Source organism: Hevea brasiliensis, chromosome 11, assembly GCF_030052815.1.
Source record: "Hevea brasiliensis isolate MT/VB/25A 57/8 chromosome 11, ASM3005281v1, whole genome shotgun sequence".
Classification (NCBI taxonomy): Eukaryota; Viridiplantae; Streptophyta; class Magnoliopsida; order Malpighiales; family Euphorbiaceae; genus Hevea; species Hevea brasiliensis.
Genome location: NC_079503.1, coordinates 91,766,563 through 91,789,545, shown reverse-complemented (window position 1 = coordinate 91,789,545; position 22,983 = coordinate 91,766,563). Strand labels below are relative to the sequence as shown.

Sequence of the window (22,983 nt, the reverse complement as noted above, 5' to 3'; positions counted from 1 at the left end):
TCATCTACCTTCTGCCCATCTAAAATCTGCTGTAACAGGTTTGGCCTCACTTGCAACTCAGCCAAAATAGCTCCATCTCGAACCAAAGATAGACGGGCATTCAATGATCTCAAAGCTGTGATGGATTTTCTGCTCAAAGCATCAGCAACTACATTTGCCTTCCCAGGATGGTAGTCAATTACACAATCATAGTCCTTCAGGAACTCAATCCATTGTCTCTGTCTAAGGTTGAGCTCCTTCTGGGTTGGCAAATATTTCAAACTTTTGAAGTCTGTGTAAATGTAGCACTTTTCACCATACAAGTAATGCCTCCATATCTTCAGTGCGAAGATAATTGTTGCAAGCTCTAGATCATGGGTAGGGTAATTTTATTCATGTGGCCTTAGCTGCCTAGAAGCATAAGCGACCACCTTCCCCTCTTGCATCAATACACACCCTAACCCATTATGAGAGGCATCACTGTAGACTATAAAGTCCTTTCCTGACACTGGCTGTGTTAACACTGGTGCCTCTGTCAACATAGCCTTCAACTTCTCAAAACTAGTCTGACACTTGTCATTCCAGTCAAATCTAACATTCTTGTGTAACAACTTGGTCATTGGAGCAGCTATTAAGGAAAATCCCTTCACAAATCTCCTGTAATACCCAGCTAGCCCCAAGAAGCTTCTGACCTCAGTTGTATTTCTGGGAGGCTTCCATTCCATCACTACTTCTATTTTCTTGGGATCCACTCTAATCCCATCAGCTGACACTATGTGTCCAAGGAATGCAACCTCATTCAACCAAAAGTCACACTTGGACAACTTAGCATACAGCTTCTTTTCTCTCAGGGTTTGCAGAACAATCCTCAAATGCTCATCATGTTCTTCATTGGTCTTGGAATACACCAAAATATCATCAATAAAGACTACTACGAACCAATCTAAGTGTGGATGGAAGATACGATTCATAAGGTCCATGAATGCCGCTGGTGCATTTGTTAGGCCAAAGGGCATCACTAGAAACTCATAATGCCCATATCGGGTCCTGAATGCAGTCTTTGGCACATCTGCATCCTTCACCCTCAACTGATGATACCCTGATCTGAGATCAATCTTAGAAAATACCCCTGCTCCCTTCAACTGATCAAACAGATCATCAATTCTAGGCAACGGATATTTGTTCTTCACAGTCACTTTATTCAACTGCCGGTAATCGATGCATAGCCTCAAAGTCCCATCCTTCTTTTTCACAAACAGCACTGGAGCTCCCCATGGTGACACACTGGGGCGTATGAACCCCTTATCAAGCAACTCTTGCAACTGAGTTTTCAACTCCCTCAATCCAGTGGGTGCCATCCTATAAGGAGCAATGGAAATGGGTGCTGTACCCGGCAGTGTCTCAATAGCAAATTCAACTTCCCTTTCTGGTGGCAAACCATGCAATTCTTCAGGAAATACCTCTGGGAAGTCTCTTACTGTGGGTATATCACTCAGGTTTGGCTTAGCCTGCCTAGTATCCACCACATGTGCTAGGTAGGCTTCACAGCCTTTTCTCATCATTCTTCTTGCAACTGTGGCTGAGATAACATTGGACAAGAAATCTGTCCTTTCACCCACAACAGTGATCTCATTACCCTCACTAGTTTTCAGAGAAATTCTCTTCAATTTGCAATCAACTATTGCCTGATGACGTGACAACCAGTCCATTCCCAAAATCACGTCAAACTCATGCAAAGGCAACTCAATCAGGTCTGCCAAGAATTCATACCCCTGAATCCTTAACGGGCAACCCTTGTACACTTTGTTCACCACTACACTGTGGCCCAACGGATTAGTGACCAGAATGTCTTGGTCACTCTCCCCTACTAGTATCCCCCTTTCTACGGGTAGGTTGATGCAAATGTATGAATGAGTGGATCCTGGATCCACCAATGCATGCACAGATGTATTGTAGAGGGAGAACGTACCCCTAATGACATCCAGGGCATCTTGCTCCTCCTGAGCTCTCAAGGCATAAGCTCTGGCAGGTGGTCTATTATCCGCCTCTCTCACGGCTTAGATGCAGCCTCAGGATGGTCCCATCACACGATTTGCCGATTTCCTACCCCTTTGTGGTGCAGGAGCAGTGTCCGCTACTTGTGTTGGAGAAGTCAGAGTAGTTTTGTGTGGACAGCCTCACCGATGCTCTGTCGACCCACACCTTAGCGAGCACCGCCACTCTCCAACACTCCCCTTATGCCATTTCAAACAAGCAGTGGACATGCGTAAGATGCTAGGTTGGTCCTCAACCCCAACCCCGAGAATCGCCCACCGATGGTGTGGACCGACCTCTCCTAGGGGTAAATCGTGGCCCGGCCCCGAGACCGACTCGACCTTGTGGTTGACCTGAACTCTGTGCAGGTGGACCTTTGAACTTCTTCCCAAATGCAGGAGATGAACTAGACTAACCTGGGCCCCTCTTCTGCTGTCTTTCCCTTCTGGTTTGCTCACTAATTCTTATTTTTTCAACCTTTATTGCAGCTTCCACTAACTTAGTGAAGTCAGTAATTCCCAAGGCAGTGATCATAATCTTTATGTTGTCATTTAGTTCCTCTTCGAATCTCTTACACCTTTCAGCTTCATTAGGGACTATCTCCCTTCCATAGCGGCTCAATCGGACAAATTCCTTTTCATACTCGGCCACTAACAGCTGTCTCTGCCTCAGATTAATGAACTCTCTTCTTCTCTCTTTTAGGTATACACTACCCACATATTTTTTCTTAAATTCGGAGAGGAAGAAGTCCCAAGTCACTATTTCTCGTCAGACTTCATCGACACAAGATCCCACCATTCATATGCATCGTCTTGCAAGCAGAGATACAAAGATTCCAAGTTTTGCTCGAGTGCAAAGTGGAGTTATTTTAAAACTCTGCTCTGCATTCAACCAATTTTCTACCGCAATGTAATCATCTTCTCTCTTGCTAAAGAAGTCCACTGCTCGAAACTTTCTCAATTTTTCCAGGTGTGATTTTGGTTGTGGAGGTGGTGGTGGTGGCATTACCCCAGCCATTTGTTTGAAAAATTTGGCCATTTGCTGGAACATGGCATGTGGAGGCCGAGCGTGCTCGCTTGAGTCAAGTGAGCAAGTTCTCCCATACCCCCAGTCTCAGCTGCTGCAGGTGGAGCATGACTCTCCACTTCCTCCTCAACTGCCCTCTAAGATGTAGGGTCCATATCCTATTCAAAATAACAAAGACAAACAGATCTGCATTAGTGTCACCTCGACTCTTACAAATGCAATGCATGGTATGGACTCAATCTAGGCCCAGAAACGCCTAAACCGTGCTCTGATACCACTAAATGTGACACCCCTTACCCTTGTATAGTATATCCGAGTAAGCAATGTCACACGGTGTACCGGCACACTCTATTTTACCTTAATTAATTTTTATCATGGTTTTGAATACAATTTGTGAAATATAATTCATTTAAGCCATTTATCGAAATTATAATTTATTTGAGGTTCCGAAAATTTTATAGAAAATCCGGCAGAGTACCAGCTAAAAATGGAGAAAACAGTTCTTCGGAACCTGTGAAAAACACTTCCTATAATCATATTCAATCATCTCAAACTCCAATATCAAAATCTCAATAGTTTTTCAATTTCATTTCTCAATCACTCAGCTCATGTGATAGTCATGTGCCAGTCACAGATAATTATTTACTTTTCCATTCACAAACACAATCTTCATTATTTACATGAAAATCAAAATACATTACATAAGTTTCATTTACACAAAGGAAAATAAAAATCAATTACAAAATATCAAAATGAAGCCTAGTGTCCTACCAATGCACTGTAGATGGTGAGGTGACACGGACACTATGCAGAGCTACAGGATGGACTCACCCAGTCTGTGGTCTACTGGGCTCTTGATCAGTATCTCCAGAACCTACGCGTGGCAAAAGCAACGCGCTAAGCAATAATGCTTAGTGGTGCAATAATAAAATAACAAGAAATAATAGAAAATAAATATGTATTGAATGTGCATGTTTTTTTTGTTTTTTTTTTTATTTGTATATCCATTCATTTCTTTAACTTTGTCCACTTTCATTCATTTGGTTGCCCAAGTAACCTATACTGGACGACTGGACTGGATAAACGGGTAAACTGGCACTGGGTATCAAGTACGTCGGGCCGTCACACCATCGGTCACATATGTATCTCCCGGTGTGCAATGTAATGTACCAACAAGTCAGAATAATATTAGGCACGAGGCCAAGTCTCAACACAATATCAAAATGGCTAAAAGCCATAAAATCACAAAATGGCATAATGCCATGTGCAGTACTGCTAACTGAACCCTATTGGCATGCCAAACTATCCAAACCAATCTTGTTAGGTATACTAGGGCATTTGATACTTTAAAATTTTTCAATTTGTGAATTTCAAGTTTTGGTGTCACTATTCACTTCATTAGTTAACAAAAATGTTGACTTTTGGATAAAAAATAGGTGTATTGGTTTTAACACTCCCAATGTACCACATTTTGCATTTAAAACTTGTTGGAATTAATCACCAAATCCATTTCCAAACTTAGCACTAAGGGGCAGAATTTTCAGTTTTTGTACTATAAATTTACTGTTCCATTAGGGACTGTTACAGTGGAAATTTGAGGAAATGGTAAACATGAAAGTCGTTCCTTATTTTGTCTAGTTGAATTTCTTTTTCTGAATCACTCTATTTGGAGTTTTGTAACTCCAGATATGGTCCAAAAACCACAGCTGGCCGGATTGGAAAACTGCAGAATTTACCAAATCTACAGTACCATGAACAGTGACTGCCACTACCTTGTTGGATAGGTTCTGGTCATAATTTGGGGTAGGTTTCTTCATGAAAGTTGTTTGTCTATGTCTTATCTTGTTGCTGTAAAAATTTCAGGTCAAATGGACCATTTTACAGTGGGTTATGGCTTACTGTTCATTTGGTCATTCTGCAGAATCTGCTTGCAGGGTATCCGGATTGGGGCCAACTTTTGGTCTACTTGCTTTGGTCTTTTGGGCATGGTTTCTTCAGCAAAATTGTGCCATTTTATGTCTAGTTTCATGTCCAATTGGCCAAACACCAATTGAACCTACACAGCCAAAGATATGGCAGTCCAAACAGGCTAGACTCACAGCCTCCCTGCTGCTGTCACTAGGCAGCCTACCAAAACACTTTGTAACACTCTAATGCACTTCAAATTGTGGTCAACTTACCTCAAATGGTCACTAATTGACCATTAGAATGTTCTTTAACAATTTCATAAGCCAAGTCAAAATTTCACTCCCAAACCCTAGCTCATATTCAAGGTTTACACAAATTACCTTAATTAACTAACTAATTCATTATCCTTATGTTTATACACTTTAAACATGATTTCTAGTTCACTCCAAGTCCATCAAAAACACTCAATCCTATGTATAAATATGCACTTAACTTTTATTTATTTAATTTACAAATTCTCACTTAATTCAAGTCTCTAACATGGATTAAAAGAGGTATATGTATAAATATGCACTAACCTCTTGTAGGGCAGAATTTTCCAAGCTCAAACTTCACTTTCTTTCCTTTTCTAGGCTGCCAAACACTTTCCCAAGATGAGTGGACAAGTTTTAATGAAGAGAGGAAGGGATTTTATGGTGAAATGAAGAGAGAAATGGAGCTTGCTTGAGGTGTTAATGGAGGTTTGGGCAAGGCATAATTTTTGGCTGGTTTGGGGAGGAAGATGGCAGCTGGTATTTTTTAATTCCCTTGGTCTCATTTGTCTCTTTTTATTAGTTGATTTAATGGTTGTTTACATGTGATTGGTGGGAACTTCAAATGACATCATAATGATGTCATAAATTGCATTATATGGTATTTTCTTTTCCTTTCTTTTCTACTAATTTCAAATTAATTTTTCATCAACATTAATTCATATTTTATGTCATAATAATTATTTACTCAACTGGATAAGTCAGCCAAAAATCGTCTCTGAAGGCGAAATGACCAAAATGCCCTCCGTTCAGCTTAACGGGTCAAAATTGTCTGTACCGATTGAAAAAATTTTCTAAATATTTTCTTGGCATTCTAATGCCATAGGAACCTCAATGACCCTTCTCTGGAGTCCCAAAAATTATTTTATGAATTTTTTCCCAGGTCTAGGGCTCCTAGTTGCGAGAACCGCAACTTACCTCTGGGTTACCCATCGCTTGGGCACCGGCTCATTTGACTTGGTTGTATTTTATTTCTAAAATTTTTACTAAATTTTTATTATTAATATTTGAGTTAATTATGGTCCCTCACTTTAATTTAAATATTTTTCCGGACGTTCTAGCTGTCCGGACCGACACTGGTCACCGGAACAGTAGAATGTACGGAGTTGCTACCGGGAGGGTGTTACATTATCATTTCTCTCATTCTCTCTCTCTCTCTCAGGTTCCTTCTCACTCTCCTCCTCACCCCTAGGAACAAGATCCACCATCCAGGAGAAGTCTTCCTCAGGATAGTACCTCTCGAGCTTGGCCAAAAGATCGCCATGAGCATTCACATAAGTACGGGCTTCCCTCGTCACGGCCTCTTCTTCTTTCACTCTGATCTCCTCCGTAAGACGAGTGACATTGGCAGTTTGGAGGGCCCGAGCTTCTTTGAGTTCTCGTTCCAGTTCGGTTATCTTATCCTCATAAGATTTCGCCCACCTCAATCTCAAGAATGCAACATGGGCGCATAAAAGCGGATCCGCGAGCCGCTTCCTAAACCGCCTTCAGAATTTCCTGCCTTAAGACATGAGCCTTTTCTCTGATTATATGTTGATTCACAAGGCTCTCTATGCTTAAGCTCATTGTCTGAGCCAGGAGATCATCAATGCTGTCCGAGGTCAACCTGTTCCGGTCGTCCTGGAAGTAGATGGTGGCACCCAAAACTTTGGCCAGGCCAGGATTCCCCTAAACTGAATGGTTCTTCTCTAGGGAATGAATGAGGACCTGGGCGCCATGAGAGAGGGTCCTCACAGTAGGTTGAGAAGACGTTCCCTCTGCACTTGAAGAAATAAGTGGAGGTGGCGGTTCTTCCTGTCAAGGAGGGGAAGGAGTGATCTCCACCTCTGGGATCGACTGTCCTGAAGGTCTGGACGAAGAGCCCGGCACTTCTGTTGAGTTTCGCCCTGGTATTTGGGATACCGCAGCAATCTTCATTTCCCGCACTTTTTGGGTGACCTCTCTCTTTTGCTTGCAACTCTCCTTCGCGCCTTCGCCTCTAGCCATACCTGCACGAAAAACAAGTTAGTGAGATCACCTAAGTCAGGAGGCTAAAGATTCAGGTTATACCGATCCTGGGTCCGAGGTCAGAGAGCTGCAATTCATAATCTTCATTGGCGATCATCTACATAAGCCACCACTTCAGTTCAGCCATTATGGCATCTAGACATGAATACTTATGGGTGGCCGCCTGCTCCTTCAATTCCTTTACCATGGCATCCTCGTCTCTATTCAAAGCGATCTTCTTTAGAACTGAGGGGACCAGGTACTGCCAACTCCATGGAATACGCTCGAAGCTGTTTGGAATCTTGCCTCTCAATATAAAGAACCGGTTCTTTCAATTCTTCAATGAAGAAGGGAGGTCGATAAAAAGCCCACAGTGCGGCTTGGCTTGGAAGAACCGGTACTCGTCGTCCTTTTGACAAGCGAGCCTATGCAACTCAGCAAAACCCTTTGCTGTAGGTTCGAGCTTTTTAGCTCGACATAAGCCTCTAAAAGCCACCAGAATCCACCATGAGTTCGGGTGCACTTGGGCTACACATACATGGTGGAACTTCAGAATGGTTTTAAAGAAGTCGTCCAGGGGAAATCGAAGCTCGGCTTTCAATTGTTCTTCATACACCATGATCACGTTGTTTTCGTCAAAGAAATGATCAGCTCAGAGATATGCATGACATCTGATAAGCTCGAAGGAGTCAATCCGAAGGTTGTACTCTTGACTGATGAACTGCAGATCGGTTTCTTAGAGGACCGATGGCAACTCATCCATAGGGAGATTTTCTTTCCCTTAAGAAGATGCTTATTTTGATTAGGTCACCCGACCATGGGCTAAAGCAGAGGTCGTAGTAGGTTCAGGTCTCCCACTCGACCTGACCACCTCAACCTTGCCCGGCGTCCATGAGATATGAACGGAAGGCGGGCTCGCAGCTCTGACCATCGGTACCGCTGATTTTCAGAAAACAAAAAAGAAATTAATCAAGAAAAGAATCAAAACCCTTGTCGGAGTGTAATCGGTGCCTAAAAACTTGAGAAAACGAGAGAAAATGCTGAGATTGCTAGAGAAGTTCTGAAAATGACATAAGGAAATGACTGACTCACCTCTCCCTTATTTATACCTGTCTGAGCATTAAATGTTCGCAAAGTCCCAAGCGATGCATCGGTTAGTGTAACCAGCCACTTCCTTGACACATCGCAAGAAGGTTCCAGAAACATAATAAAAAATTGAATAAATGAGATTGGTTAGCCAAGGTCATCGGATTGAACAAACTTCCAAAACCACGGATAGGCTAATGGCGATTCGTTTAGGGATCAGATCGGATACACATATCATAGATCAGAAAATAACTAATGCAATAATAAAACAAAAAACACTTAAACAAAAATTTCATTTCATTTCCAAAAGATCGGATTACATCATTTGGGCGATCTTAAAAGATCGGATTACATCATTGGGGTGATCTCTAAAGATTGGATTACATCATTTGGGTGATCTCTAAAGATCAGCACTACATCCTACCTAGTTTAAGACTACTCCGGATGCTGGCCTATGTCAAAGCATAGTCTTGTGGCTGAATCAAAAGATGTGTTTGATCAGAAAGCCAGCCATAAGTATTGGATAGATGTGCAACTTAGATAAGGTGACTATGACTCTCATGATATTGAGCGGAGTCATCGTCAATGTCATCGACCAGAACCGAGCTGTAGTGGGGACGCCCGGTATGGTTGGAAGCCAAACGAACTTCAAGAGGCGATCACTGACATTAAGATAAAATTTACAGTCCTCTTGCTCGAGATCGGTCTACTGATTGTACCGGTGGACCGATTTGAGATCGGTATGGTCGTCACTTACGTTCTTGATCGGTAAATTAGTTTGGTTCCCTCACTGTCATTAGATGACATTCTCATAGCTCTCAAATCGTCGGGGTCATAGATTTTCAAGTGAGGGGCGAAGAAAACAATCAGAAAAAGATTAAAATGGCCACTATAGTCAGAATTATCACTGGAGAAGCTAGAATTGGAAAAATGGAGCACTAAGAACAAACTAAAAGAAGAAAAGTGAAGTGTGAAGGGAATTTCCCATTGATGCATATATATATAGGGCCTTGGCATTTATTGCGTATAGACCCCGAAGCGAATGCATCGGTAATTGAAGAATTTATTGTGTTGACCAACGCGAGTTAGATAAAGGGGAAAGATCTATAATAAGAGAGATCGGGAAATAAGAGGGGACCCGATGCAAGAGATAGAGATCGGAAAAGGGGATGGTCATGATAAAGCAGGAGGCAACCTATAGAGATCGGAAAGCGCAGAAGGATTAAGTAACTTCTGGTCTGAACTTTCAACTAACTCTCTTCATCCTCAGATTGGGGTTAGTTAAAGCATGGCAAGCGTGATCAGATCCTCAAAGCACATCTCATTTGCAAGGACACCTACCTAGCCGCCAGATGCCAAAATTGTTAAAGCAGTCTTATACATTTTGATCTCCATCATTGATCACGATCTTAAGGATGGATCCAGAGCCCTCGGATCAAAAAGCAAATGATAGGTTCGGCACTCTTTATTCCCAGCCTTTGGATCCATTTTATAAGGCAAGACCCCTAGCTGTTGGATTAAGAAGAGGAAGAACGGATATTCTGAATGGGATCCCGACCCTCCATTTTGATTCTCTTTAATTCTCAAACATCAGATTATGTACTTTTGATTCTAAACCCTCCATCTCCCCCTGGCGAGATCCTCACCCTTCATTATGGGCACCCGTTCCCTATAAATACCTACATGCAATACTATAGAGGGAGAGAGGAAAAAAGGTAGTGGTGATTATAGTGGAAAGACTCTGAAATTTGATTCAGTCTTGCTACTCGCCATTCTAAGCTTTCGAAGTATGGAGAAACTTTAGAAACCAGTTTTCTTAAGTATTTTCATAAAAAAGGAGCTCTAAGTCCTGAAACTTCCATTTTCTATTTTTGTGCAACCATCCTCACATCACCTCATTCCCACTACCTTCCGAAGTTCAACTTCGTTCCGACCTACTCCCATTACTCCGGGTAAGTTTGAGTCCTTCGGCTGTCAGCTTTCACCTCTATAAGATTTGTGGATTCTGGAGTTAGCTCATTTGTCTCCTCAACTTCCCACAGGTTAGCGTCTAAACTGTTACTTTGTCGAATATCCTTGTTTTGTTTTCTCCAGTTTTCTTTTGAAATTCCTTTTATATCCAGTCGCACTAAATCCCAAAAATAGATTATCTAGGCCAATAGTTGTTTCCTGTGTCTTCTTTTATTTCATTAGCAAATTCTATTTATCGTCATTTAGTTTTCATTTCCTTCGAGAGTAGACGTTCAAATCACAGGCAACTTATATATACTCAAAAGAATATAGGCAGGGGTATTTCGAACATGAGAGTTTTCGGTCTAAAAAGATAAAAATGACAAAGGAAGATAGATTTAGCATAGGTCAGATAGGTTGGAAACGAGAATAAGTCAAACAAATAAGTTATGAGGTCAGGCCACGAAATGAGCCCAGGTGATGATATAATAGATCGGGAATCAAGATGAGGTCGGATCCTGGACTAGCAAATAAAAGGAGATCGGATATCGCTAATTGAAAAGTTCAAATAAAGCGATCATACGGAAAATCGGCAAGGAGTTTGGTTTTTCGCTCACTATCTAATTATAAGGTCTCGTAGGCTACGAAAAACTGTACACAGGTCTCTTGTTTCCTCAGTACTTCATTCCCATAGAAGGGGGGTCAAGAAGGACCCTTTACCAAGATCCTCAATTCCAAGTTCTTACAAAACGCCATTTTAATAAACATATTAAGAATTCGGGGGAGAGTTCTTACCCGAACTCAATCTAAATTTTAACGCAACACATTAAGAGTTCAGGGGAGAGTTCTTACCCGAACTCAGTCTAACTTTTAACGGAATGCATTAAGAGATCGGGGGAGAGTTCTTACCCGAATTCTCAATTAAAATTCTTAAACACACTAAGAGATTGGGGAAGAGTTCTTACCCGAATTCTCAGCCAAAAATCTTAATAAAATATGTGGAGATCGGAGGAGAGTTCTTATCCGAAATCTCCCGCTTAAATTTTAAACAGAATACACTAAGAGATCGGGAGAGAGTTCTTACCCGAATTCTCGGCCAAAATCTTAATAAAATATATGGAGATCGGATGAGAGTTCTTATCCGAAATCTCCTGCTTAAATTAATACATCAAAAGATCGAGAGAGAGTTTTTACCCAAATTCTCTTAGCATTAACCCAAACTCAATCTAAAAGCACAACCTCAATATCTGAATTAACCCCAACAAAAACCTATTACACAACACCTACTCACTAAAGGGCCAGCTCATGAACTCGTGTTCTTGGACAACCCAAAATAAGTGAAATAGTAAATATTCCTTTTATTTGCATAAAGGATTAACATTATCACTATTCCAACCCCTTAATTATCAATTTTAATCTATGAAGAGTATAACATTAAATCTGCTTACCCTCGTTGAGGGACGAGGTAGGGTGCTTAACACCTTTCCCACCCGTGCGCGGACCCCAAACTTAGAATCTCTGTTTTCAAAGTAGTTTTCAATTTATTTTTAAAAATGGTTTTCTTTAATTTCCTTCAAAATTAAAGTAGCGACTTCTCACTTTTCCCACTTCGATGAGAATTCGTTCGGGCGACCGCAAGATTCATGGCGACAAAAATTGAAAATATTAAATTTATAATTGATTATAATCGAATTAACTAAAAACATATAATATATATTTTATATTATTAATTAATGAATATTGACAAAAATATTTTTAATCATTATTATTTATAAAAATAATATGATTTATTATTAATAAAATAATTATTACAAACTAAATATTATTAATAAAATTATAAAATATTAATTATGAATAATATATTATTAATAAAATATAATTCAGTTATTTGGATCAATTTAATAATCAAACCGATTTTTAAAAAAATAATAAATAAAATTATTAACCAAAAATCAAATCAAACTTGAAATTCATTTATTTGATTTTATGATTAAATTTCACCATAATAATAGCAATTTTAGTATTTTTTTAGGGTCTATTCAGTATTATTGTTGAAATTGTTGTTGAAATTGATGTTGAGAAAATTATCTTTTTAAATATATTAATTAAATAAGATTAAAAAAATTAAAATTAAATTTAATACATTTTAGTTATAAGAATATTAAAATAATATTTTTTAAATTATTTTTTTAATAACATTTAAAATAATTTTTTTTAAATATATTCGTTAGATAATATTAAAAAAATAATTAAAATTAAATTTGATAAAATTTAATCATAAAAATATTAAAATAATAAAATAAATTTTTTAAAATTATTTTTTTAATAATATTTAAAATAAAATTTTTATTAAAAAATAATTTTGACCTTTCAAACTTAATGTCAAAACATTTAAATCTATCTGATATTATTGTTGAACTGTTGGGAAAATTACCATTTTAAATATACTTATTATTAGGGAGTATTAAAAAATAATTTAAAATTAAATTTAATAAATTTTAATTATAAAAATATTAAAATAATATTTTTTTTTTTTTTACGATGTCTAAAATAACACTGTAATTTAGAAAAGTAATTTTGGAAATGCAATGCCAAACAGTACTTAGGATAGCAATGCCACCATAAAATCAAAACAAAACGACACGTAATTCTGGCTCATTTAGCAATTGATGAAAACAGCACTTGCTACTGTTGTAGTAGTGGATTCTTAACGTTTCCTCGGACTCGCCTGAGCTCCAACCATCTCCAGACTTCCTCATCATCCTCTCCTCTCCTCTCCTCCAAATTTCGTTTCAAATTCACTAATCGGTCATTTCAGTTCCATTGAGAGAGAGAGAGTGGAATAATCATGAGCACAACGCAGGGGACGCACTCGCTGGCCTTTCGGGTGATGAGGCTATGCAGACCTTCATTCCACGTTGAAGCCCCGCTTCGTGTGGACGCCTCGGATCTTATCGTCGGCGAGGACATCTTCGACGATCCAATTGCCGCTTCTCGGCTTCCTCCTCTAATTGACGCTCATGTCACCAAGCTCACCGACACATCTGATCTCACCTATCGCACCAGATTCCTCCTCCAACACCCCTCCGATTCATTTGGGCTCACTGGTCTCCTCGTGCTCCCTCAAGCCTTTGGGTATCGCATCATATCCTGTTCTGTTTCTCAAAATGCATAATTTATTATTCGTTAATTTGATTTTTTTTTTCAGGGCTATATATTTGGGGGAGACCTTTTGCAGCTATATAAGCATCAATAATAGCTCTAATTTTGAAGTTAGGGATGTTACAATTAAGGTGAGTGTGTCTTCCTGTTGATTGCTTTGGTTATTAAAATCTCTTTTTTTCATCTACTTGGTGATGCATGATAATTGTGCTTTACGACATGAAACTATAGTTCTAAAGCAGTTGCATTGGCCTACAATCATTAGTTAAAAGTGCCAGTGGATGTCAATTTACTTCTGGGACATTTATGTTTTTCTCATTATTTGAGCAATGATACAAGTATAGCAATTTTTGTTGAGCATTAGAGTGTGATTTATAGACCTGGGATCTAACAAAGTTCGTGTTTAAATTTAGGCAGAAATTCAAACAGAGCGTCAGAGGATCCTCCTATTGGACACATCAAAAAGCCCTGTTGAGTCTATACGTGCTGGAGGGCGTTATGATTTCATTGTAGAGCATGATGTGAAGGAACTTGGAGCCCACACGTAAGTTCATTCAAATTAGTAGTGAATGTTTATGTATTCAATTGTCTTTGTATTGATTTCATTAGTTTTTTCTAATTTGAATGTTTCATGGGTGACAATTGTTAGGTTGGTCTGCACTGCAGTTTACAATGATGGTGATGGTGACCGTAAATATCTTCCACAATTCTTCAAGTTCATTGTTGCCAATCCACTTTCAGTTAGAACAAAGGTACAGTACCTTGCATGGTATATATAGTTCACTTTGATTGTTGATAGAGTTAGTATTCGCAGATGAAATCATCTTGACGAAAATGAGCACTCATATTTAGCACCAGAAGTGTTGTTGCTTACTGATATGACACTTTGACATTATTCATGCCTGTTAGATTGATTTAAAATGAATAACAAAGTAATATGTTTTCCTTTTCATTGTGCAGGTCCGTGTTGTCAAGGTATGTTCAGCTTGACTACACTTTGTATTGTAAGTTTATGATCCTTTGTGAAGAAAAATACTGATATTTTAGACTTCACTAAATAAAGATTGAATATAAATGGAATTAACAACAAAAGATGACCCTTAGGATTAGATTTCATTATGTTTTCTTAGTGTATTTTACAGTGATTTTGTTTTAGTTCTGCAAAGTTGAATTTCTCATTGGGTTAGGGGGGGGGGAAGGGTTGTTGGGAATAGAAGCCTGGGTAGTGGGTACTTGTCCAGTAGTGGGGATTAGAATGCGAATGTGCATATCTCCTATCTCTGACTGGGCTACTGAGTTTATGGGGATGGGGAATGAAGTCTATGGAGGTAGATAATAGGAGGGAAAAATCTGAAGTAGATAACAGGAGGGAAAAATCTATTCAGTGTCCTGTTTGGTTTTGTATTTTTCAAAGTGCTGCTAGATCGACCTTCATTGAAGACCAAACTCAGCTGTTATTTTACTCTTGACTAGGGGTGAGCATTCGGTTAAAATCAAACCGAACCGATAGAATTGAATTAGCCAAGTTTCATTATTTTACAAAGCAAAGCGAACCAAACTCTGCACCAAACCAAAATATACCGGTTCGGTTCAGTTTAAAAAATGGTTCTTCTCCCATTTTATCTGCCTTTTTTTCTCACAAATTCACACCCATTTTCCATTTGAAGCTTTCAAACTTCAGAGTCACAGAGCCACAATAAATGAATAAAACACAAAATCAACTCAAATAAACACAATCAATGAAGTAAACACATAATTAATTCAATTTTATCATTCATCTAATGTCAAAAGACCAACAAGAAGTTCCAACTTGAGATTTCCATAAAACAATCAAGAACTCATAACTAAGACTTACATTTACTAAAAACCATATGCCAACAAACATATAAGCATTAAGAAGTGAAAAAAACCAGGCGAGCTAAACAATCGAGACCCATGTAAGCAAGGTGAGAAGAACTTGCACCAAGCGAGCAAGGCAAGTTGAGAAGAAGATCGGGTCATCGAGGACCTCGAGGCATTGATGGAGTTGAGGAGAAGCAGTGGATCTCTCCTTATGGGCCTGTAGCTGTGTTGACGACGTGGGTGGTGGGTTTGTTGAACAAGGAGTGGTGAGTGCGAGGGAGTGAGGGAGTAGAGGAAAAGTAGTGAGTCTGCCGTTATGGGCCTATGGCTGTGGCCTCTGTGCGGATGGAGAGTGATTGTGGAGAAGAAGACGCATAAGAAGTAGAAGAATAAGGTAAAAGAAGACTAAAAGAGAGGGAGATGAAGAAGGGTCTCTGAAATATATATTTGGGAACAGATATAGGGAAGGATATTTGGGTCTCTGAATAAGGGTATCTATGGTTAAAGATATTTGGGAACAAATATAAAACAACATGTTTTTTTTAAATTTCAATTAAGTACGGTTTTTCCAGTTTTTTTTTTTTTTCTTTAAACTAAACCAAACCAAAAATTTTAAAATTTAAAACCAAAACCAAACCGAATTACCGAATTTAGTCGGTTCAGTTGATTTATTCGGTTCATACCAAATAGAGCACTGCTTTACTCTTGACATAAGGTGGATTAAAAATGTTATTTCAAGTTATTAAGAGTTTACAGGCGACCTGAATGGAGCCTGCTGTTCCTTCTTGGTTTAACTGTTTTGTATTGATTAAATTCAATGATTTGTTCAGAAGATTGTTGTAAAAATCACTAGTTGACTCATACATTTTACGAGTTATAATAATCTAAACTGATCAAAATGTATAGAAAACCGAAATCAAATAAAATCAAGATAAATTCATGTTTTCAAATATTGAAATAATATAAAATGAATACAATTCTATGATTTTAAGAGTTTATGATTTTATATATTTAAAATTTCTGAGCTTAAAATATTACATTTAATTGATCAAAATCTTTGTCATTTGTTTATTTTAACATCATTTTTTTTTAGTTTTTAAATATAGTAATAACTGCTACTTATATTACTATAAATATAGTAATAACTGTTACTTATATTACTACAATTATTATGTATATACATTATAATTTTTAATATTTTTTTGAGCAAATTTTGTTTTGTTATTATTTTCATAAATAAGAGCTAATTTCTATATATTATTCATCAGAATATATAATATTTTTCATAGTCAATGCATTCCTATTATTTGTATTTAAAACTTTTCAAAGTTGGAATTATGCTTTCAAAAATGAGGTTTATCTCTATATTGATTTATCAAATTATTAAATGAATATAATTGTTCTCATATTGATAACTTAGTAAGAAAAATACATATAAAATTAAAATAGTTTGAATATTAGAATTAATAATGTATTAGAAAGTTTATTTATAATTTTTTATAAGGATATGAATATTTTTTACAATTATTTTATTTGGTTCTTAAAATCTTGCAATTTTACAATTCAAGTTTATAGACCTCTCTTGATTCTAGTTTAAAAAAGCAAGTTTAACAACCTTGGTTCAGAAGTTTTTTAAGAATTTCTAATTACAATGGCATCTATTTGAATTTTGGCATAAATGATCAAATTTTGTAAAATCAGTTGGTTATTCACCGTATTGTTCATCCTTGCTGTAACTGCCGCATCTTCCATCTCAGGAAACTACATATTTAGAGGCGTGCATTGAAAATCATACAAAAACAAACCTTTATATGGACCAAGTTGAGTTTGAGCCAGCACAGCACTGGAGTGCAAATATAGTAAAAGCTGATGAACACAAATCTGAGAAAGATTCTCTAAGCAGGTGTGTACTGACATATTATTTGAGATGAGTATAATCATAACATGCTATTTCTCATTTTATTTTATTGTGAATAATTGCATTTGTTCATTTAATTTTTGTAGCCATTGTTGCAATCAAATTGCATACAAATTTATTTTGTTGCTAATCATATACTGACAGGGAAATATTCAAGCCTCCTGTACTGATTAGATCTGGCGGAGGAATTCACAACTATCTTTATCAATTAAGATCGTCTTCAAATGGTTCTGCACAAAGTAACATTCTTGGTAAGCTTCAAATAACATGGCGTACAAATTTAGGTGAACCTGGTCGCCTGCAGACACAGCAAATTCTTGGCACTGTAAGTCTTCTTCTTTAATATTAGAAAAACAAGCGAGCTTCACATCTTTGTTGACATATCATTTACATGTTAGAAGAACTAATCTTCCACAAGTCCATTGATTTTATAATTCCAATCTGCCCTAGATGTTTTCTGTTCCTTTTTTTTTTGGCATAAATTATAACTTACACATCATGATGCAATTGCCCAGCAACACAATTACTATTGGAGGCATGCTCAGCTTTGGCCTTCCCTTTTCTAGTGCACGGCATAAGAAACACAAAAGTATTAAAACTAAACATTGCTGCAATTTACTGAAATATTTGTGGGGGGCTGCTAGAGCTTTGGAGAAGTACTCTAGAGTCAAAGGGCGTTAAGTTAACTAGAACAAAGACAGAACACATGCATTGTAAGTTCAGTGAAGGCTGAACTGGTGATAGGGAAGTAGTTAGTTTGGATAGAGTGGTACTGTCCCAAAGTAATTACTTTAAATATCTCGGCTCAGTCCTTCAAGTAGATGGGGGATGCGAGAAGGATATTAGTCATAGGATTAAAGCCAGATGGTTAAAGTGGAGACGTGCCACGTGAGTTTTATGTGATCGCAAGATTCCCAATAAGTTGAAAAGAAAATTTTACCGTACAGCCATACGACCGGCCATGTTATATTGTAGTAAGTGTTAAGCACTGAAGGAGTCGTATGTGTCTAAAATAAGAGTTGCGGAGATGAGAATGTTAAGGTGGATGAGTGGCCATACTAGACTAGATAAAGTCCGTAATGAGAGTATTGGTAGGAGTGGTGCCAATTGAGTATAAGTTGAGAGAAAGGAGATTGAAGTGGTTTGGTCATGTGAAGCGTAGACATACAGGGGCTCCAATTAGACAAGCAGAGTACATTAGGTTAGAGGATAGAAAGAAAAGAAGCGGTAGACCTAAACTGATTTGAAGGAGAGTAATACAATATGATCTAGAAGCATTACACATTTCCAAGGATTTAACCCAAAATCGTTTAGAGTGGAGAAAGAGAATCCAGATAGTCGACCCCAAATTTTTGGGATAAAGGCTTAGTTAAGTTGAGTTGAGTTGAGTTGAGTATTTGTGGGGGGCTGCTTATAACAATTAATCATGTTTTCAGACTCTACTTACATATTAACACTTATTATTGCTGTTGTCCTGTCTGTCTGTGCATGCTTGACATGTCTAGAAATATAAATGGTGGTTGTATTTAGTGTCTGATACCTTCCTTCTACAGCCTGTTACACATAAAGAGATCGAGTTGTGCGTTATGGAGGTTCCATCTGTCATCAACTTGGACAAGCCATTTTCGGTAATTATAGTGTAATCTATGCATTTTCTGTAAGGTTGTGTTGGATAACACATTCCAAATGCAAGGATTTGAATTTTGAGTTTTCAGTTCAAATTGTATACATCATGATTTGAACTTACTGAGGGATGAGAAAGGAAAAACATGTTTCAATTCTGCATTTGAAACACTGGCACCTTATAGGATGATTTTGTTTTTTCCTGTTTTTTTTTCTATTGCTTTATCTGCCACCAATCAAGTTTTCCTCAAATTATTCAATGGTGGTTATTGTCCATGTATATATTTTTTTTTTGGCTCCCTTACCATGTCCATATAGTTGTTTCCAGTTTATCCACAAACAAGTATTCATGAATCTAATCTCCATTCATGAAAAGTTTCAACTAAATAAATGTTATCTATTATAGAACTCATTCAAATCCAAAGCCCATTTCAAATCTTCACCTATCAAAACACAAGCTGAGCAATTTAGTTGCAGTTAGGATTCTTCATTCCTGGTATCAACTTTTAAGTTAATAATGCCACTTCTTCTGTCTTTAATGCTTTATTTGTTATTTGTAATACAATACTGTGTTTTTTTGGATACTTAATTCATTTAGGAACTGAATCCATGCATTTTCTGCAGGTGCACTTGAATCTCAAAAACCATACAGAGAGAGAATTGGGCCCCTTTGAGGTTTGGTTATCACAAAATGATTCACTTGATGAGAAGGCTGTTATGATAAATGGCCTTCAGACGATGGTAATGCTTTCTTATTGGGCTTTAAGGTGTCTCCTTTTCTGAATATGTTGTTTTTTTTTTTTTTGTCACATTATACCCATTATTGCTCAATGTAAAACTCACTTCTAATATATCCACTCGCCATAGTAATTTTGTTGTTCATATATATATATATATAAACCTGCATGCTTATAGGAATATCCCACTCATTTAAAAATGGGTTTGAACCTGTGACCTCAAGTTTGTAGCTTAAAAGTATAAATTTAACTTTATGGGGCTAGGAAAAACATCAGCTTGCAGTATTCGAATTAAACTGTTTGAATTTTAGGAATGATTAGGATGATTGACCTATTTTGATGAAAAGAAAATGTTAGGAATGGAGACTGCTATGAAGAGACCTCTATATTTTGAAAAGGGATTTTCTAATTGCATGAGGGTCTTTATTTTTGTATTTACTGATGCGTGGATGTGGTGCCTGTGCACAGGAACTACCACAGTTGAAGGCATTTGGAGCTAATGATTTCCACCTGGTATGTAGAACAATTCTGATCCTAGCCTTTGTTATGTAACAGAATCCCTAACAACAAGATCTCAAGCAGCATAAAGAATAGAAATAGAGCAGAGAAAGAAATAGAGTTTTAGGGAGAAGAGAATAGAGAGAGTGAGAGAGAAATTTAATGGATTCTTGATATTTTTCCGGAATGCCCCTTCTTCGGTTACAATAGCTATTATTTATACAGCTGCCAGCCCTTCCATAACTGTCCTGCCAATTACAACCTTCTTAACAACTTTCAGTTCTTCAACTAACTACCACAGACCACCCTAACTATTCTATTACTTTCACATAAAATCACAGCCCTTTATTCTCCCTATTAGTCATAACATTTCCGGCTTCTTGAAATCATTCTTGTACTCAAGAATGAATAATGGAAACTGCAATATATCAGTAAAACTGTTGCCTCCATATCCTGGAAATGACCATCAAATGCAGCAGAAAAAAAAAAAAAACTGGAAAGAGTCAAGATTGTTGAATTGATTTTTTTTTTTTTATCCCTTCCTGCACCATAGGAGATGAATTTCTTCTTTTGCCTTCTGGCTATTTCCCATTCATCTTCCATGGAAATGAAGAAATCTAGTATCCGCCCTTTTTCCATTCCAGCTGAAAATATGTTGCAAAGCTTTGCTTTTGACTAAATTGCTCCTTATCAAAATATTTCAAAAGAAAATCTTTTGCCTCACTAGTCCCCAAAACCTTAAGAACAATGACCCTACTAGAGAGCTATGACAACCCTTCTTGTGCTTTTGCCCTGTCAACTGATGCATATGATGTTTTCTTTAGTATAACAGTAACTTCTTCCTTTCCATCAGCCTTGGATGTCTTGCCCACAAGATTTTCATCTTTTAACCTCTCTTCCATCAATTTCTTGTCTCCACCATCGTACAAAGGTATTGTGTTACCAAGAAGTATAGTCTCCTTCTTAGCATGGAAATCCTCTGTCTTCTCATGGATTGTTAATTCCAATTCACTACCACTACAAGAATCTTCAGATAGATGGATGCTGGTTTTTAGAACTTGAATGGACTTCAGCATCTTACCTGTTTGCCTGTCAAATCTTTCCATTTTCTGATCTAATCTTTCCAATTGTCGCTCCCTCAATTCTTCATATGTTCTCCATCTATCGATAATTTCAGTTATACCCAAAAGAATCCTTTGTTCCCAAGATTGTATTTCCATGATCTGATGACCTGTATTTTGTTTCCGAAAAAAAAAATTGAGGAAGAAAATTTGCGGAAAAAAATACTGAAAGGAAACCAGCTGATGCCTAACCACTCTATTCTGGATGGAAAGAAAGAAAGGGAAGGAAAATAGGAAAAAAGGAAGGAAAATAAGATTGGAAGAGAGAGAAAAATAGGAGAATAGGAGAAAGAGAAGAGGAACTGAGAAAGAATAGAGAAAGAGAATGAGAAATAGGGAATCAGAGAGAGAATTAGAAACCCTAGAAACAGGGTTTCAACTTTGAGAAAAGACGGAATGGAGGAAGAAGAGAAGAAATAGAGATCAGAGAAAGAAGTTAGGAAGAATTGGAAGAAAATGTAGAGAGAAAAGAATACAGAAAGAAGAGTTTCAAGAAAGAAGAAGGAATTCAAGAGGAGAAGAAGAAGAAGAAGAATAAGAAGAGAGAGAAGAGTAGGAGAAACCTGGAATTTGGGAAGACTAGCACTGATCTGGACATGGATGCTATTTAGATGAACTAGAAAGCAACCGGTGCCCACCCCTTGAAGGCTCTGATACCATTTTGTTATGTAGCAGCCAGCCCTTCCATAACTGTCCCGCCAATCACAACCTTCCTAACAACTTTCAGTTCTTCAACTAACTACCGCAGACCACCCTAACTATTCTATTACTTTCACATACAATCACAGCCCCTTATTCTCCTTATTAGTCATAACACCTTCCTGACCAGTTCATTTTCATGCTTTAAATTTTATTGCAAGTAAATAATTTCATTACTTTATGATTTAGAGCATGGAACCATTCAAGCTTATATAAGATTTTGGATTTTGATTTTGGTCTGAAAACTGGTTTTGATTAGATGATGGAAAATCATTACTGTTATGGTAGTTAATACAATGTTTCTCATGTGGACATGTCGACTGACATGTGATTTCTTAATGTTGCTTTTATTTTTGCAGAACTTGATTGCTACTAAACTTGGAGTACAGAAAATAACAGGTATTACAGTGTTTGACAAATCAGAGAAGAAAACCCATGTCCCATTGCCTGATTTAGAGGTTAGTTCTCTACACTAGTCTGCAGTGATTTTGGAGATCACTAGCATTTTGAATATCATACGTTAAACTCTTTTATGCAATCATAGCCTAAACAGCTAAGTTGAAATTCAAAAACCTTTAACTGAGCTGATTGCTTGGAAAGTAGTCTCTTGAATCTTTCTAATTCAACTATTCTAGTAGTAGCATGAACATTAATGAATTTCTAGAATCCATTTCAGATTTAGTTGGAGAAAATCCAGCTTTGATGCATAATATAATCTTGTGCATTTTCAATGACCATTTTCTCAATCATTTCTCATGATGCAGATTTTTGTGGACCTGGATTGATTTATTCCCTCAGGTGGAGTTTTCTATCCATCTTAGGAAATGTGTTGATAAATGAGCGTCATCTTGGCCAGTGGGACTTGTGCCCAAGTCCTGTTTAGTCAGGAGATATACTGTTTTTTTTTTTTCCTTGATTCCTGCAACTCTTGTTAGATTTTCTGATCCAAGTGAATTAAAAAGTACATTACGCTGATTTCGATATATTATATAATTCTGTGCTGTACGCCAAACTTTCTTGTTTCTATTTAGGGAGTAGGAACTCTATTGTCATATCTATGTAATTCATTGCAGCCATTAGAACTATCAACTGGAAAATCAATT

General features: G+C 37.4%; 1 protein-coding gene across 1 annotated transcript; it reads left to right on the top strand.

Moving 5' to 3' along the window:
* Window positions 1-13,005: 13,005 nt before the first annotated feature.
* Window positions 13,006-22,892, top strand: LOC110657387 (uncharacterized). The gene is made up of 12 exons (XM_021814566.2): window positions 13,006-13,415; window positions 13,489-13,573; window positions 13,856-13,986; window positions 14,092-14,194; window positions 14,403-14,417; window positions 17,042-17,187; window positions 17,347-17,527; window positions 18,756-18,830; window positions 19,450-19,566; window positions 20,031-20,075; window positions 22,240-22,338; window positions 22,645-22,892. The coding sequence occupies exons 1-12, from the start codon at window positions 13,129-13,131 to the stop codon at window positions 22,663-22,665; spliced, it is 1,305 nt and encodes a 434-aa protein (XP_021670258.2). The 5' UTR covers window positions 13,006-13,128; the 3' UTR covers window positions 22,666-22,892.
* The last annotated feature ends 91 nt before the right edge of the window (window positions 22,893-22,983 follow it).